At 40.3% G+C, this 14,545-nt stretch overlaps 1 protein-coding gene across 7 annotated transcripts in view; it reads left to right on the forward strand.

Moving 5' to 3' along the window:
* SEC22C (SEC22 homolog C, vesicle trafficking protein) overlaps positions 1 to 14,545 on the forward strand; it is a 52,961-nt gene that overhangs the window by 23,646 nt on the left and 14,770 nt on the right. For all 7 annotated transcript variants that reach the window (XM_054483372.2, XM_054483377.2, XM_054483371.2 and 4 more), the window contains exons 2-3: positions 8,240 to 8,448; positions 13,648 to 13,811. In XM_054483372.2, coding sequence (XP_054339347.1) covers positions 8,267 to 8,448; positions 13,648 to 13,811 — 346 coding nt within the window. In that variant the 5' untranslated portion in view covers positions 8,240 to 8,266. The remainder of the gene's footprint in view (positions 1 to 8,239; positions 8,449 to 13,647; positions 13,812 to 14,545) is intronic.

The following is a 14,545-nucleotide window of genomic DNA, read 5'->3' on the forward strand; positions in this document are numbered from 1 at the left end:
TCATACTTAAATCTATGATAAACTTTGAGTTAATTTTTATGTAAGATGTGAGGTTGAGGTCAAGGTTCTTTCTTTTTACTCCTGGCACTATTTGTAGAAAAGACTACCCTTCCTCCCTTAAATTACTTTTGCACTTTGTAAAAAATCAGTTAGATATACTTATGTAAGTATATTTTTGGGTTCTGTATTCTGTTTCGTTGATCTATGTCTATTCCTCCAACAATACCACACAATCTTGATTACTACAGCTATATAATAAGTCTTGAAGTAGGATAGCATGGTTTTTCCTATTTTATTCTTTTTTCAGAATTGCTTTAGCTATTTTAGTTTCTTTGCCTTTCCATACGCATTTTAGAATAATCTTATCTATAGCCACAAACTCTCTTGCTTATTTTTTTTTTCAGTAGTTGCATTAAACCTGTATATCAATTTGTGGGAGAACTGACATCTTTGCTTTGTTGACTCTTCCAATCCATAAAACATGATATATCTCCCCATTTATTTAGCACTTTGATTTCAGGAATATTTTGTAGTTTTCAGCATACAAGTTCTGTATATGTTTTGTTAGATTTACATCTAAGTATTTTATTTAAAAAATTATAGCTTTATTGAGATTATTTGTTAGAGTGATTATAAATGGTATTTAAATTTTGGTTTCCATATGTTCATTGTTAGTATATAGAAATATAATTTTTTTTAGATGAAGTATCACTCTGTCCAAAGGACCAACTTTTTGTTTCATTGATTTTTCTCTATTTTTAAAATTTTCCATTTCATTGATTTCTATCCTATTATTTCCTTCCATGTTTGTGATTTAAGTTTATTTTGCTCTTCTTCTAGTTTCTTGACTTGTGAGCTTAAATTATTGTTTTGAGACTTTTCTTCTTTTGGAATGTAAGCATTTAGTGCTGTGGATTTCCCTCTCGGTACTGTTTTAGCTGTGTGCCACAAATTTTGATATATTTTCATTTTCATCTAGTTCAATGTATTTTTTTAATTTCCTTAATTTTTAAAAAATTTCCTTTTTAACTTACGGATTATTTAAAAGTGTGTGTTTAATTTTCAAGTGTTTGGAGGTTTTCATTACCTTTCTATTATTAATTTATAATTTGATTACATTGTGGTCATATAACACACTTTGTATAAATTCTTTTAAATTTATTGAGGTTTGTCTTATAGCCCAGGATATGGTCTATCTTGGTAGACATTCTGTGGTTTCTTGACTTAAACTCCTGTCCTCAGCAATCCTCCCACCTCGGCCTCCCAGAGGGCTGAGATTACAGGTATGAGCCACTGTGTCCAGCCTATTCTGTGGGGTTTTCAAAGGAATTCTTCTGTTGTTGGATGGAATATTATAAATGATGATTATATCCTTTAGTTGATAGTGTTTTTTAGTTCTTTTTTTAAATCTTTGCTGATTTCTGTTTACTTGTCTTATCAATTTTTGAGGTGGAGGTGATTGAAATCTCCAGCTATAACTATGGATTTGTCTATTCCTCCTTTCACTTTATTAGTTTTTGCTTCACTTATTTACATCTTTGAAGTTTGGTGCAAACACATTTAGGATTATTATGCCTTCTTGGTGGACTTATTCTTTTATCATTATGTAATATCCTTCTTTGTTCCTAGACATTTTCTTCGCTCTGAAGTCTATCTGATGATAATATAACTCTTGCTTCTTTTGGTTAATGTTTGCATGCTATATTTTTTCCACCCATTTACTTTCAACCTACCTATATTGTTATACTGGAAATGATTTCATGTAGATAGTATATAATTGGGTCATGTCTTTTATCTACTGTCAGTCTCTGTCTTCAATTGTCATATTTAGACCATTTACACTTAATGTACTCATTGATATATATTAGGGAGTAAGTCTGCCCTTTTTAGTTTTGTGTTTGTTTTGTTTGTTGTTGCTATTGTTGTTATTTCTCCATTTTCTTTTCCTTGACTTCTTGTGGGTAATTTGAACATTTTAAAATAATTACATTTTAGGCCAGGCCTAGTGGCTCATGCCTGTAATCTCAGTACTTTGGGAAGCTGAGATGGGAGGATTGCTTGAGACCAGAAATTCAAGACCAGCTGTGGCAACATAGCAAGATCCTGTCTCTATCAAATATATCTTTTAAAAAAATTAGCTGGGTATAGCGGTACATGTCTGTAGTCCCAGCTGCTTGGGAGGCTGAGGCAGAAGGATCACTTGAGTCTTGAGGCTGAGGCAGAAGGATGACTTGAGGTTGAGGCAGCAGTGAGCCATGATTGTGTCACTGCGTTCCAGACTGGGTGACAGAGTGAGATCCTGTCTCAAAAAATAATAATTTCATTTTATAATCTATAGTGTTTTTTAGTATATCCCTTTGTATAGTTTTTTAGTGGGGTGTATATGTGTTTTTGTGTGAGTATGTGTATGACTTGTCATGGTCTCCTGATGTGTTTTACTATTTCAAATGAAATGTAGAAACTTTACCTCCTTTTATGTCTTTGAACCCTCCCGTTTATAATTGTCTTAAATATTTCCTTTACGTATGTTGAGAACCACATGAGACATTATAATTATTGCTTCATTCACCAAACATAATTTAGAAAACTCGTGAGAGAATAATCTGTCATATTTTTAAAAGTTTTTACCCTTTCTATTGTTCTTTCTTTCTTCCTGATATTCCAGGATTTCTTCTTTTATCATTTCCTTTCTGTTTAGAGAACTTCTTGACAAATTCCTTTAATGTTCCTTCATCTAAGTATGCTTTAATTTTTCTTTTATTCCTTTTTTTTTTTTTTTTTTTTTTGAGACAAGGTCTTGCTATGTTGCCTAGGCTGGACTTGAACTCCTGGGGCTCAAGCAGTGTAGCTGGGACTACAGGCACATGCCACTGCACCTGGCTGCTTGAAGGATATTTTTGCTGAATACAGGATTCTGGGTTGGCAGTTATTTTCTTTTAGTATTTGAAAAATGTACTACTTCCTTTTGGCCTCCATGTTTTCTGTGAGAAATTTGCTGTCATTTGAATTGTTTTCCCCTTATAGGTAAGGTTATTATTTTTCTCTTGCTGCTTTCAAGATTTTTTCTTTGTCTTTAGTTTTCATAAGTTGGGCTTCTGTCTGTGTGCTGGCATGGGTTTCTTGGGTTTATCCTTTCTGGGATTTGTTCAGTTTCTTGAATCTCTGGGCTTATGTCTTTTGCACAGTTTGGGAAATATTCAGAAATTATTTCTTTGAATACTTTTTCAGCCCTGTCTTCTTTCTTTTGTCCTCCAGGACTCAAGTAACATGAATATTTGGTCATTTTTTAGAGTCTCACAGGTCTCCAAGTCTCTGTGAAATATTTTTCAATCTAGTTCCTCTCATATTGTTCAGATTGAGTAATTTCTATGTTCTGTCTTAATGTTTACTCATTCATTCTTCTCCCCTCCTCCATATTTCTATTGAGCCCATCCATTGCAGTTTTTACTTTAGTTAATTAATTAATTTATTTTCATACAGATGGGGGTCTCATTATGTTGCCCAGGCTGGTCTCAAACTCCTGGTCTCAGGTGATCCTCTTGCCTTGGCCTCCCAAAGCATTAGGATTATAGATGTAAGCCACTGCACCTGGCCTCAGTTTCGTTTTTTGTTTTTTTGTTTTTGACGGAGTCTTGCTCTGTAGCCCAGGCTGGAGTGCAATGGCGTGATCGTGGCTCACTGCCATCTCAGCCTCCCGGATTCAAGCAATTCTCCTGCCTCAGCCTCCCAAGTATCTGAGACTACAGGTGTGTGCCACCATGCCCGGCTAATTTTTGTATTTTTAATAGAGACGAGGTTTTACTGTATTGGCCAGGCTGTCTCGAACTCCTGACCTCAAGTGATCCACCTGCCTTGGCCTACCAAAGTGCCAGGATTACAGGTGTGAGCCACCGTACCTGGCCGCCTTGGTTTATTTTTAATTCTAGAATCTCCATTTAGTTTTTATATCTTCTGTGTCTTTACTGAGAGTTTTTATTTTTCATTTTTTAAAAGTGGCTGGGTGTGGTGGCTCACCCCTATAATCCCACCACTTTGAGAGGCCGAGGTGGGAGGATCTCATGAGCCTGAGAGTTCAAGATGAGCCTGAGCAACATAGCGAGACCCTGTGTCTACAAAAAAAAAAAAGTAGTGGTGTGTGCCTGTATTCCCAGCTATTCAGGATGCTAAGGTGGAAGGATTGCTTGAGCCCTGGAGATCGAGGCTGCAGTGAGCCATGATTGCACTGCTGCATTCTAGCCTGGGAAACAGTTTATAATTGCCCATTGAAGCATTTTTATGGTGGCTGTTTTAAACTCTTTGTTAGATAATTCTAATATCTCTGTCATCTTGATGTTGGCATCAATTAGTCTCTTCTCATTGAAGCTGAGATTTTTCTGGTTCTTAGTATAGCCAGTGATTTTCTATTGAAACTTACATTTTGGATGTTATGAGATCTGAATCTTACTAAAATCTTCTGTTTTAGCTGGCCTTTCTGGACACCACTCCAGCAGGGGAAACGAGGGACTCTTATTACTGCCCAATGGAAGTAGAAGTCGAGGTTCCCTACGTGGCCTCTGTTAACACCCTGGGGGAAAGGGGCTGCTCATCATTGCCTGGGAGAGATAGGATTCTGTCTACCCAGTGACACCGTGGGAGAGAATGGCTCATTACTGCCCTCTAGCCCCCTACTTGGCCTTCTCTGATGCTACCCCGGCAGGATGGGAGGTGGAGAATTAGGCACCTCATTACTGCAGGGCAGTGGTGGAAGTCTAGGCTCTTCACTTGGCCTTCGTTGGCAGGTGTGTGGTGGTTACAGTTTTTTTGTGATGTTTGGCTGGAGTAGAGCAGTTTTTTATCTGCAAGTTTTTTGTTTTGCTATGTATTACCTTTTCTAGTTTTTTTGACTGGAGAGAACAAAGTTTTTTTGGCTTTTTTTTTTTTGGTCTGTACCCATTGGCATTTCTTGCTAGCTTCTCCAACACTCAGTCTGTGATATGTGAGACAAACAAACAAACAAATAAGAAAAAACAAACTCAGCAGACTCACAGCTGTGTCATTCCTCAGACCTCAAGGTCCCTAGCCAGTCTTCTTCCTTCTTCTCCACCTTTCAGAATTTTTATTTTTATTTTTGAGACAGGGTCTCACTCTGTCACCTAGGTTGGAGTGCAGTGGCACAATCTTGGCTCGCTGTAACCTCTCCCTCCCAGGTTCAAGCAATTCTCGTGCCTCAGCCTCCTGAGTAGCTGGGATTACAGGTGTGTGCCACCATGCCCGGCTAATTTTTGTATTTTTAGTAGAGACGGGGTTTCGCCATGTTGGCCAGGCTGGTCAGAATTTTTAAATGTTTATTTTATATATAATGTCCAGGGTATTTCATGGGAGAAGTAGGGAAAAGTACTTCTACTTCATCTTTCCAGAAACAGAAGTTCATTCTGTTTTGAGCAGTGGTCAGATCTCTTATTTGAGTACAGGCTGTCTCATAGTGCTCATAACCTGAATTCACAAATATCAAATCCCTGTAAAGATAAGCCCCTTCCTTTTTGTATTATTTTTTTTCCATCTTTTGGAATACAAAGTATATTTTTACAAAGGAAAATAATGTCAAGGATGTTGTCTTCATTCTTAGACTCTTCTGTGGCAGCCTATAAAATCTTTTAACCCTTCAGGCAGCTGCCATCCTGTACATTCACATACACTCACAAATACGCACAAACAAGTTAGTATCACAGTGCCATCTTCATTAAGCCATCACAAATATTTAAAAAAGACTTTTAAAAAATAGATGTGGGTTTCACTAGTTTGCAGTAACTAGTAACTTGATAGAACTGAAAAACAAGAGGAGTATTTGTTTATCTTGAATACTAATGTTTGAGGAAAAGCAAGTTTGATCACCAAAGGACAGGATGGAGAAGTAGAGAACCTGGAGGGGACATTTGGGTCCTTTAGAGAGTGGTAAAACTAGTTCTTCTGGTTACCATCGCTTGGAAATGTCACCCTTTTCTTTTTTTATTGGCTTAAGACAATACTTGGCATAAGGTAGATGTTCCATAAAGACAGAACTACAGAGGATGTTTTGGAATTGACAGTTGGGGTCAGTGCACACTGCTTTTCTTTAGAGGGGCATACAATTTACTTGGCTCCCAAAAAAGTACCTTTCTTATTTTGCTTTGGGGTGTTTCTGTCGTGTCTCTAACTGTTTTGGTATCTCATTGACTGTCTCTTTTTGGCCTCAATGTCTTCATATCTTGGCTTATGGTTCTTGTTGGAGTTATTGTTGAGAGCCTAAGCCCTGGTCTCAAATTGATCTTGTAGCCTTTCCCTATGTCTGTCAGGGCTTTGTGGCCTATAACTCTTTTTAAAAAATGTTTTAAAATTAAATGTTTCAAATACTTACGAAAGTATAGAAGATAGAACAATTAACCTCTCTACATTTGTCCCCTGATTCCCTTTGTGGTGCCTTGAGGTCTCATCATTGGCCAGGCGTCTGCTGTAAAACCCACAGTGTCTTCTGGCAGTTGACCTGGTCCCGCCATTGGTGCTGCAAACTTACTAGCTTTTATGTGTGGGTGTATTTTTCCTGGGGCTTTTCACATTTTTACTCCCCAATAGAAGGTGTGGAGAAATGGGTCAAATGGACTGTGTAGGATCTGTTGGCTGGTAGCCTAATTTTTCTTTTTGCCTCCTTTGTGTTTTTTATATCACTGCGGTTTCTACATGTATATTGTGGTAATAATTATTCATCCATTCATCCATTCCAGACATGGTCTTTATTCTTAGAACTTATATTTAGGTAGTAGAAATGCAAAATCAGTAAAATAGAGAACAAAGAGGTAGGTTTCCTAAGAATTTAAAAGAGGGAGAAAGTACTTCCAGCTGGACAAGTCTGAGAAGGTAGATTTGAGACAGTCTGTGATTTGGATTTGGATATGGAGAGATCAAAGGAGTGGCATTGCAGACCCAAGTGAAGAATGCATAGAGGTACAGAGATGAAGAGTAGTGTGCATCTTGGGGTTCTGATATGAAGAACTGAGATGCCAAATAAGGTTGCATCCCTAGAGTTCTTTGGAAGAGAGGTCCACTGGTATCCTGTTATCATCCTATCAAGTAAAGGGCCTGATAGTAGAGGATCCTGTCAAGTAGAGGATTTGTGAAATAGGATGTGTGGACACATCCTATTGGAAAGACTCATCTGAGCTGTAATAGCCACCTCAGTAATCCCTAATTGCAGGGCTGCCACTCACAGATGTACAGGTTATGCCCTGAACAAGCATCCTGCAGTGTTAACAGATAGGGCTAAAACACAGCCGGGCTCTGCCAGCAGAAATGGTGCAGACCTGTTTCCACCAAGAGAGGCATCCTTTTCTAATTTGCCCAAGGCACCACGAGGGTTCAGATCTGTTTCTTTCTGTTTCTTAATGGTATTCACATATCATGGTATTCACATATCACTGTAATATAATTTGCTAAATGATTGCCTTTAGCCATATGTAGGAACTCAGTCATCACTTTGAAGACTGACTCTATATCACTTTGAAGACTGACTCTATATCACTTTGAAGACTGACTCTATATATTGCAAACAAACATTTGCAGAAATTCAGAAGGACTTTGAAGACTGACTCTATATCACTTTGAAGGCTGACTCTATATATTGCAAACAAACATTTGCAGAAATTCAGAAGGACATGACCTAGAGGTTTCATTTTTGCCTTCTGCTCTCCTTGTCACCAGCATTAGGTTAGATGCTCAGAATCTCTCCACCTTCTTCTATCTCCTTGCAAGTGAGGATATGGCAGCTAAACTGCTTAGTGCCTATCTCCATGGGTGACCTGAAGTTCACAGGTCACTGACATCAATCCTTGCTGCTTCAGTGTCTGGTGATTCCTGTCTCTTTAGGTCTGTCTTGCTCTGTGTCCTGCTACCTGCCATTAGTACTGTTAGTCCTGAGCCCTCTGGTCCTGTGTCCGTTCTTCTCTATTCCTTTCCCCATCATCCCAGTTGGCTTAATTCTGGAAAGAGAGAGACTCATTAAAGAAAAAGAAAAAGAGAATTACAAGTGCAGAAAAGGCAGGGAGGATAATGAAGGGAGGAAAATTGGGAGTGATGTAGCAGTAGAGGCCAGGGAAATAACAATAAAAGCAACATTTGCAATTATAGTGAGAATAAGGGAGAAAAACCCTAGAGTGGGAATTTCACAGGTGGGGGTATTTCTGGCACTGTCATTTGAGCCTCAGTAACAAGGTGACCTTGCTTTCCTCAGGTGTCCTCATGACTTCTCTTGTGGACCATGTCCATGATCTTTTTTGCCTGCGTGGTACGGGTAAGGGATGGACTGCCCCTCTCGGCCTCTACTGATTTTTACCACACCCAAGATTTTTTGGAATGGAGGAGACGGCTCAAGAGTTTAGCCTTGCGACTGGCCCAGTATCCAGGTCGAGGTTCTGCAGAAGGCTGTGACTTTAGTATACAGTAAGTGAGCATATTCACTTTTTCAGAATATTAGCAAAATTTGGATTACTTTTAACTACATGTAGTGGTAATCTTATGCTGATCACATTGTGTATTAAAAGTAGATCTAGCATCAGTGGTCTGAGGTCATGTGTGTCTACAACAGAATCATAAAAGAAATGGGTTTTCTTAGAGCTTCAGGAATGGCTGCTCCAACTTTTTTTTTTTTTTTTTTCTTTTGAGGTAGAGTTTCGCTCTGTCACCCAGGCTGGAGTGCAGTGGCACCATCTTGGCTCACTGCAACCTCTGCCTCCTGGGTTCAAGCATTTCTCATGCCTCAGCCTCCTGAGTAGCTGGGATTATAGGCACATGCCACGATGCCCAGCTAATTTTTGTATTTTTAGTAGAGACGGGGTTTCACCATGTTGCCCAGGCTGGTCTCGAATTCCTGATCTCAGGTGATCCACCTGCCTCGACCTCTCAGAGTACTGGGATTACAAGTGTGAGCCACTGTGCCCAGCCATGGCTGCACCAGCTCTTAACTTCTGTTAGTGGAGTGCCCATGAGCATTGGGAGACCTGGGTTCGTGTCTTTAGTTTTGTAGTTTTTTCTTCACTCAGATGCAGGGGAAGAGAAAAGGTAAGGAGGGAGTAGATACTAGATTATAATGTTGGGGAGGGAAAATAATGAGAGTTAGAAAGCCAAGAAAATAAGAAAAAAATTTCATTTATACTTTATTTATACCTTTGCTTTTTAATTTTTTTACTTTTTTGTGTTTTAATTTTTCACTTTTTAATTTTTAGTTATTTATTTTTTTGAGACAGTTTTGCCTTTGTGGCCCAGGCTGGAGTACAGTGGCAAACTCTCTTCACACTGCAACCTCTGCCTCCTGGGTTCAAGTGATTCTTCTGCTTCAGCCTCCTGAGTAGCTGGGATTATAGGCACCTACCACCACGCCTGGCTAATTTTTGAATTTTTTAGTAGAGACGGGGTTTCACCATGTTGGCCAGGCTGCTCTTAAACTCCTGAACTCAGGTGATCTGCCCACCTTGGCTTCCCAAAGTGCTGGGATTACAGGCGTGAGCCACTGCGCCTGGTCATTTTTAAATTTTTATTATGTGACAGGAGCAGGAGAGTGAAAAATAAGTGAGAGTAGGTCTCTTTTCTCAAGGAACTTAAAGTCTAACAAGGTAACAAGAGAAATATATAACTAACTGTAATACAGTGGGGAAAATGTTCCATTGGAAGTAGGAATCAAGTGATTACAATAATCCTGGTTACAATAACTGATATCATTGAGTGTTTTCTATATGCCAGGCACTATTCTGTGTTTTATGTGGCTAATGATGTAGGTAATAGTGTTAACACCTGTTTTGCAGAGGAGGAAACTGAGGTAAAAAAAAACTTAACTAAGATTACACTGTTAGTAACTGGTCAGCCCAGGATTTGAATGCAGGCAGTTAGGCACCAAAGTCTGCTTCTTATGGGTTATACAATTTCCTGTTCTAGGACTCAGAGCAAGAAGCCAGTCATTCTATGGAGGCATCAGGGGCAAGGCAGATTTTAGAATATCAGAATGACTTGTTAGATTTTACGTCTATTTTCTCTTGTTTTAGACCTTTACTTAGCAAGTCCCTTTTGCTCTCCTTATATTTTTATTTTTTATTTTATTTTTTAGAGACAAGGTCTCAGCTGGGTGCAGTGGCTCACGCGTGTAATCCCAGCACTTTGGGAGGCTGAGGCGGGAGGATCGCGTGAGCCCAGGAGTTGAAGACCAGCCTGGACAATATGATAAGACCCCATCTCTACAAAAAAATTAAAAATTACCCAGGTGTGGTAGGGTGCACCTGTACCAGCTACTTGGGAGGCTGAGGTGGGGGGATTGCTCAAGCCCAGGAGGTCGAGGCCGCAGTGAGCCATGTTCACACCTCAGCCTCCAAAGTAGCTGGAACTCTGTCTCTAGATAGATAGGTAGATTAGATAGATAGATTATTGATAGATAGCCTCCCAAGTAGCTGAGTCTACACACTACTATATCCAGCTAATTTATTTTTATTTTTTAGAGACAAGGTCTTGCCATGTTGCCCAGGCTGGTCTTGAACTCCTAGGCTCAAGTGATCCTTCTGCCTTGGCCTTCCAAAGCCCTGGGATTATAGGTATGAGCCACCTTGCCTGGCCCCCTTTTGTTTTCCTTGAATAGTAAATATTTTATTTATTTATTTTTTTTGAGACGGATTCTCGCTCTGTCACCCAGGCTGGAGTGCAGTGGCGTGATCTCGGCTCACTGCAAGCTCCACCTCCTGGGTTCACGCCATTCTCCTGCCTCAGCCTCCTGAGTAGCTGGGACTACAGGTGCCCGCCACCACGCCCGGCTAATTTTTGTTTGTATTTTTAGTAGAGACAGGGTTTCACCGTGTTAGCCAGGGTGGTCTCGAACTCCTGACCTCGTTATTCTCCCGCCTCAGCCTCCCAAAGTGCTGGGATTACAGGCGTGAGCCACTGCACCCGGCCTTGAATAGTAAATTTTTAGTTGACCTGCTAAGCTGAGGTCCTTTTAGGGGAATTCAGTCTCAGAATTATAAAAACAAAAGGAAAAGTCCAGGCCTGATACCAGGCTAGGTGGTAATGTCAGGCTAGAAGGGCCATGTCCTGAAGGGGGTGACAAATAATAGGCACATGCAGCTGTCACCTGGTGATGTGGGCTCTGGATGTTCAGGAGCAAACACTGAGTTGCACCTGCCCACATGTGCAGCCCCTTTCTCTGGGGGCCTGAACATGCTGTCCTTGATGGTCTCTCCTTTACTATGCTGTGATTAACTGATCTGTACGTCAAATAGGAAAGCTTTTCTCCATTAAAGGATATTTTTCACAGAAAAAAGAAGTCTAAGACTTCAGATTTAAATCCTGGATACTTCAGTAGTATTTTGGAAAAAGGAATAAAAAATGTTCTACTCATTTGTAATTTTGAATTAAATATTTACCATTATTTTCGCAGAGGAAACAGACTTTCTTTTCTTACAGGTGAGCAGTACCATAGCTTTTAATAGTAAGGAGTGTGTTAGTTCCCTAAGGCTGCCATAACAAATGACCACAAACTGGCTTCAAACAACAGAATTCATTCTCTCACAGGTATCAGGGCCATGTTCCCTCTACAAACTTTAAGGAAGAATCCTTCCTAAACCTCTACTACTTTCTGGAAGTCGTTGGCAATCCTTGGTTTTCCTTGGCTTGTAGATGCCTTACTGCAGGCTCTGTCTCCATGGTCGCATGGTCTTCTTCCTTCTGTCTCTGTGTCCAAATTTCCTTTCATATAAGGATACTAATCATTAGATGAGGGTCCACCCTAATCCAGTATGACTTCATTTTATCTTGGTTACATCTTCAAAGACTCTATTTCTTTGAGTTAGGACATCAGTAAATCTTTTTAGGGGGACAAACTCATCCCACACCACGGGTCCTCTTTCAAATAGAAACACCTCCATCCTAGAGTGGCCTAGACCCTTCTGAAGGATTTCTTCCATAAGGAAGAGAGTTGTCCTTTTTTTTAGATTGGAAAAGTTTTTATATAGGGAGTTACAGTTTCAAAAAGTTGGTAGAACAACATAACCTAAAAACCCTCCTGCTGAAAACATCCAGAAATGAGGGTAAATATATATCGACAATTACTTTAAATGTGTAGTTAATCTTGAAAGAAAGAAATCCTAAGATGCTAGAAATGAAAGGGGGGCAGAATATTAAGGTAGTAAGTGTGTGAGTGGACAGTGAGGCTCCTGGCATTCGGTCACCATAAAATTGGAGCTTGGTTTGGGCTTACATAGGATGGAGTGTCAGAACAAGACCCTTGTGGCTGGGTGCAGTGGTTCACGCCTGTAATCCCAGCACTTTGGGAGGTTGAGGCAGGCAGATTGCTTGAGCCCAGTGGTTCGAGACCAGCCTGGGCAACATGGAGAGACCCCCATCTCTACAAAAACACGAAAATTAGCCAGGTGTGGTGGCGCACACCTGTAGTCCCAGCTACTTGGGAGGCTGAGGTGGGAGGATGGCTTGAGCCTGGGAGGTTGAGGCTGCAGTGAGCTGAGATTGTGCCATTGCACTCTAGCATGGATGACAGAGTGAGACCCTGTGTCAAAAAAACAAAACAATACAAAACACTCTTGCATAAAGGAAAGTTCTTGTCAGGCCACAACCTAATGAAATGGTGATAGGTGAGGGAAATAGTTTTCCCATTGATATAGGGTAACTCACCTCTACTTGGATTTGTGTGGGAAGGAAAAATAAATTTCACCTAAGAAATTGAAATGTTGTTCTTGTGCCTTGTAAAAGGTTGAAATTGGAGTGTATACTCCCCAAAGTCTAGGAATTCCTAAGCCAAGGTTGAAACATCAGTATTGGTCCCAGAGTAATGACACTGCTATGGTAGCCAGCCAGAGCAAATGCAGAACCACGCTGGAAGAAGTGTGCCACAACTCGGGCCTCAGGGGATTCTTACAAAAAAAAGTCCCATAGGGATGACCTCTCAGCAAAAAATGATAAAACACAAGAGGAGACATTCCACAGTGAGTGGGAGTCAGTAGACACACAGATAGGTGACCTAGAGCCCCTGTACCCTGAACTTGAAATGATAGCATGACAGCCCAAAAGGGAGTAGAAAAAGAAGAAAAGCCCTGTATTTATTTTATGAGACCAAAATATCCTAAACACCACAATCAGATGAAGACAGTATAAGAAAGGAAAATTATAGGCCAGTCTTATTTGCATAGACACAAAAGTCCCAATTAAAATGTTAGCAAACTAAATCTAGCAGTTGTATGTTTATGAATATGTAGGAACTCAGATCCAACAAGGGCTTATTTTAGGATGCCAGGATCATTTAACATTAGGAAATCTGTTGATGTAGATTAAAGAAGAAAAACGTTTTCTCAATAGATGTGGAGAAGTCTGAAGCTAACTCCCCCAATAGAATATGCATCCCTCATGCATGAATAAATAAGAGTGATCACAGGCTGTCATTGACTAAGACTACTAGACATTTTAAAGGAAGTGGAAGAAAGACAGTCTCAGGAATAGGTCAAACTGAAGAGACAATATACCTGCAGCAAACAGCTACAGGACTGTTTAAAGCCAAGCAAGTGCAGAATTGAGGTAAGGTTGTGTCTGGGTGTGGGATGGGAATACATGGGGCTGTTTCCTGGTAATACAGATATTGCCCTTTTGTTTCAGTTTTTCTTCTTTCGGGGACGTGGCCTGCATGGCTATCTGCTCCTGCCAGTGTCCAGCAGCCATGGCCTTCTGCTTCCTGGAGACCCTGTGGTGGGAATTCACAGCTTCCTATGACACTACCTGCATTGGCCTAGCCTCCAGGCCATACGCTTTTCTTGAGTTTGGTTTGTAACCCTCTTTCATATTTATTGTTCTCTTCCATGGTGTTATATGTGTAGAATTTACAGTTTAGGTTTGGCTTTGACCATCAAGGAAAACCACTGGAGATGCAAAAACATGTCACTGAAGAACAGACTTGTACCATGAGATTTCATAGCAATTGAAGTGTCCCGGAAAGCGTCAAGGTTTAACACTCTGGCTTTTCATCTCCACAGAGCCTGGGGGCAGGGTGGAGGAAGGGTGAAATGTGTAGGTTTTAACCCACAGCTCTCTGAAGCTGGGGTCAGCAAACGATGGCCCATAGGCCAGCCACCTGTTTTGTAAATAAAGCAGAATGCGGCTATGCTTATTCTTTTACATGTTGTCTGTGGCTGCTTTTGCCCTACGACAGCGGAGTTGAGTTGTGATAGAGACCATGTAGCCACCAACCTAAAATATTTACTAACTGGCATTGTAAGAAACTTTTGTTGACCCCTGCCCCAGAGCATTACTACTCAAAGGGTGTTTACCATCAGGAGGTAAGCACAGAAAGTGAGAACTGGTGTTTAGAAATTCTTACAGTAATTTGACATTCCTGTGATTATTTTTTATTGCTTTTTTTAAATCAAAATATCAGTCTGCGGTGATTTGGAAGTAAGAAAAAAACAGTTCCTTGACCCAGAAGTTTGCTCTGGAAAATGATACTTCTTTTCTAGGCTCTGCCAGAAAGGCCTTGTTGAGGCTTAGAGACTTTGGAACA

Source organism: Pongo pygmaeus, chromosome 2 (genome assembly GCF_028885625.2).
Source record: "Pongo pygmaeus isolate AG05252 chromosome 2, NHGRI_mPonPyg2-v2.0_pri, whole genome shotgun sequence".
Classification (NCBI taxonomy): Eukaryota; Metazoa; Chordata; class Mammalia; order Primates; family Hominidae; genus Pongo; species Pongo pygmaeus.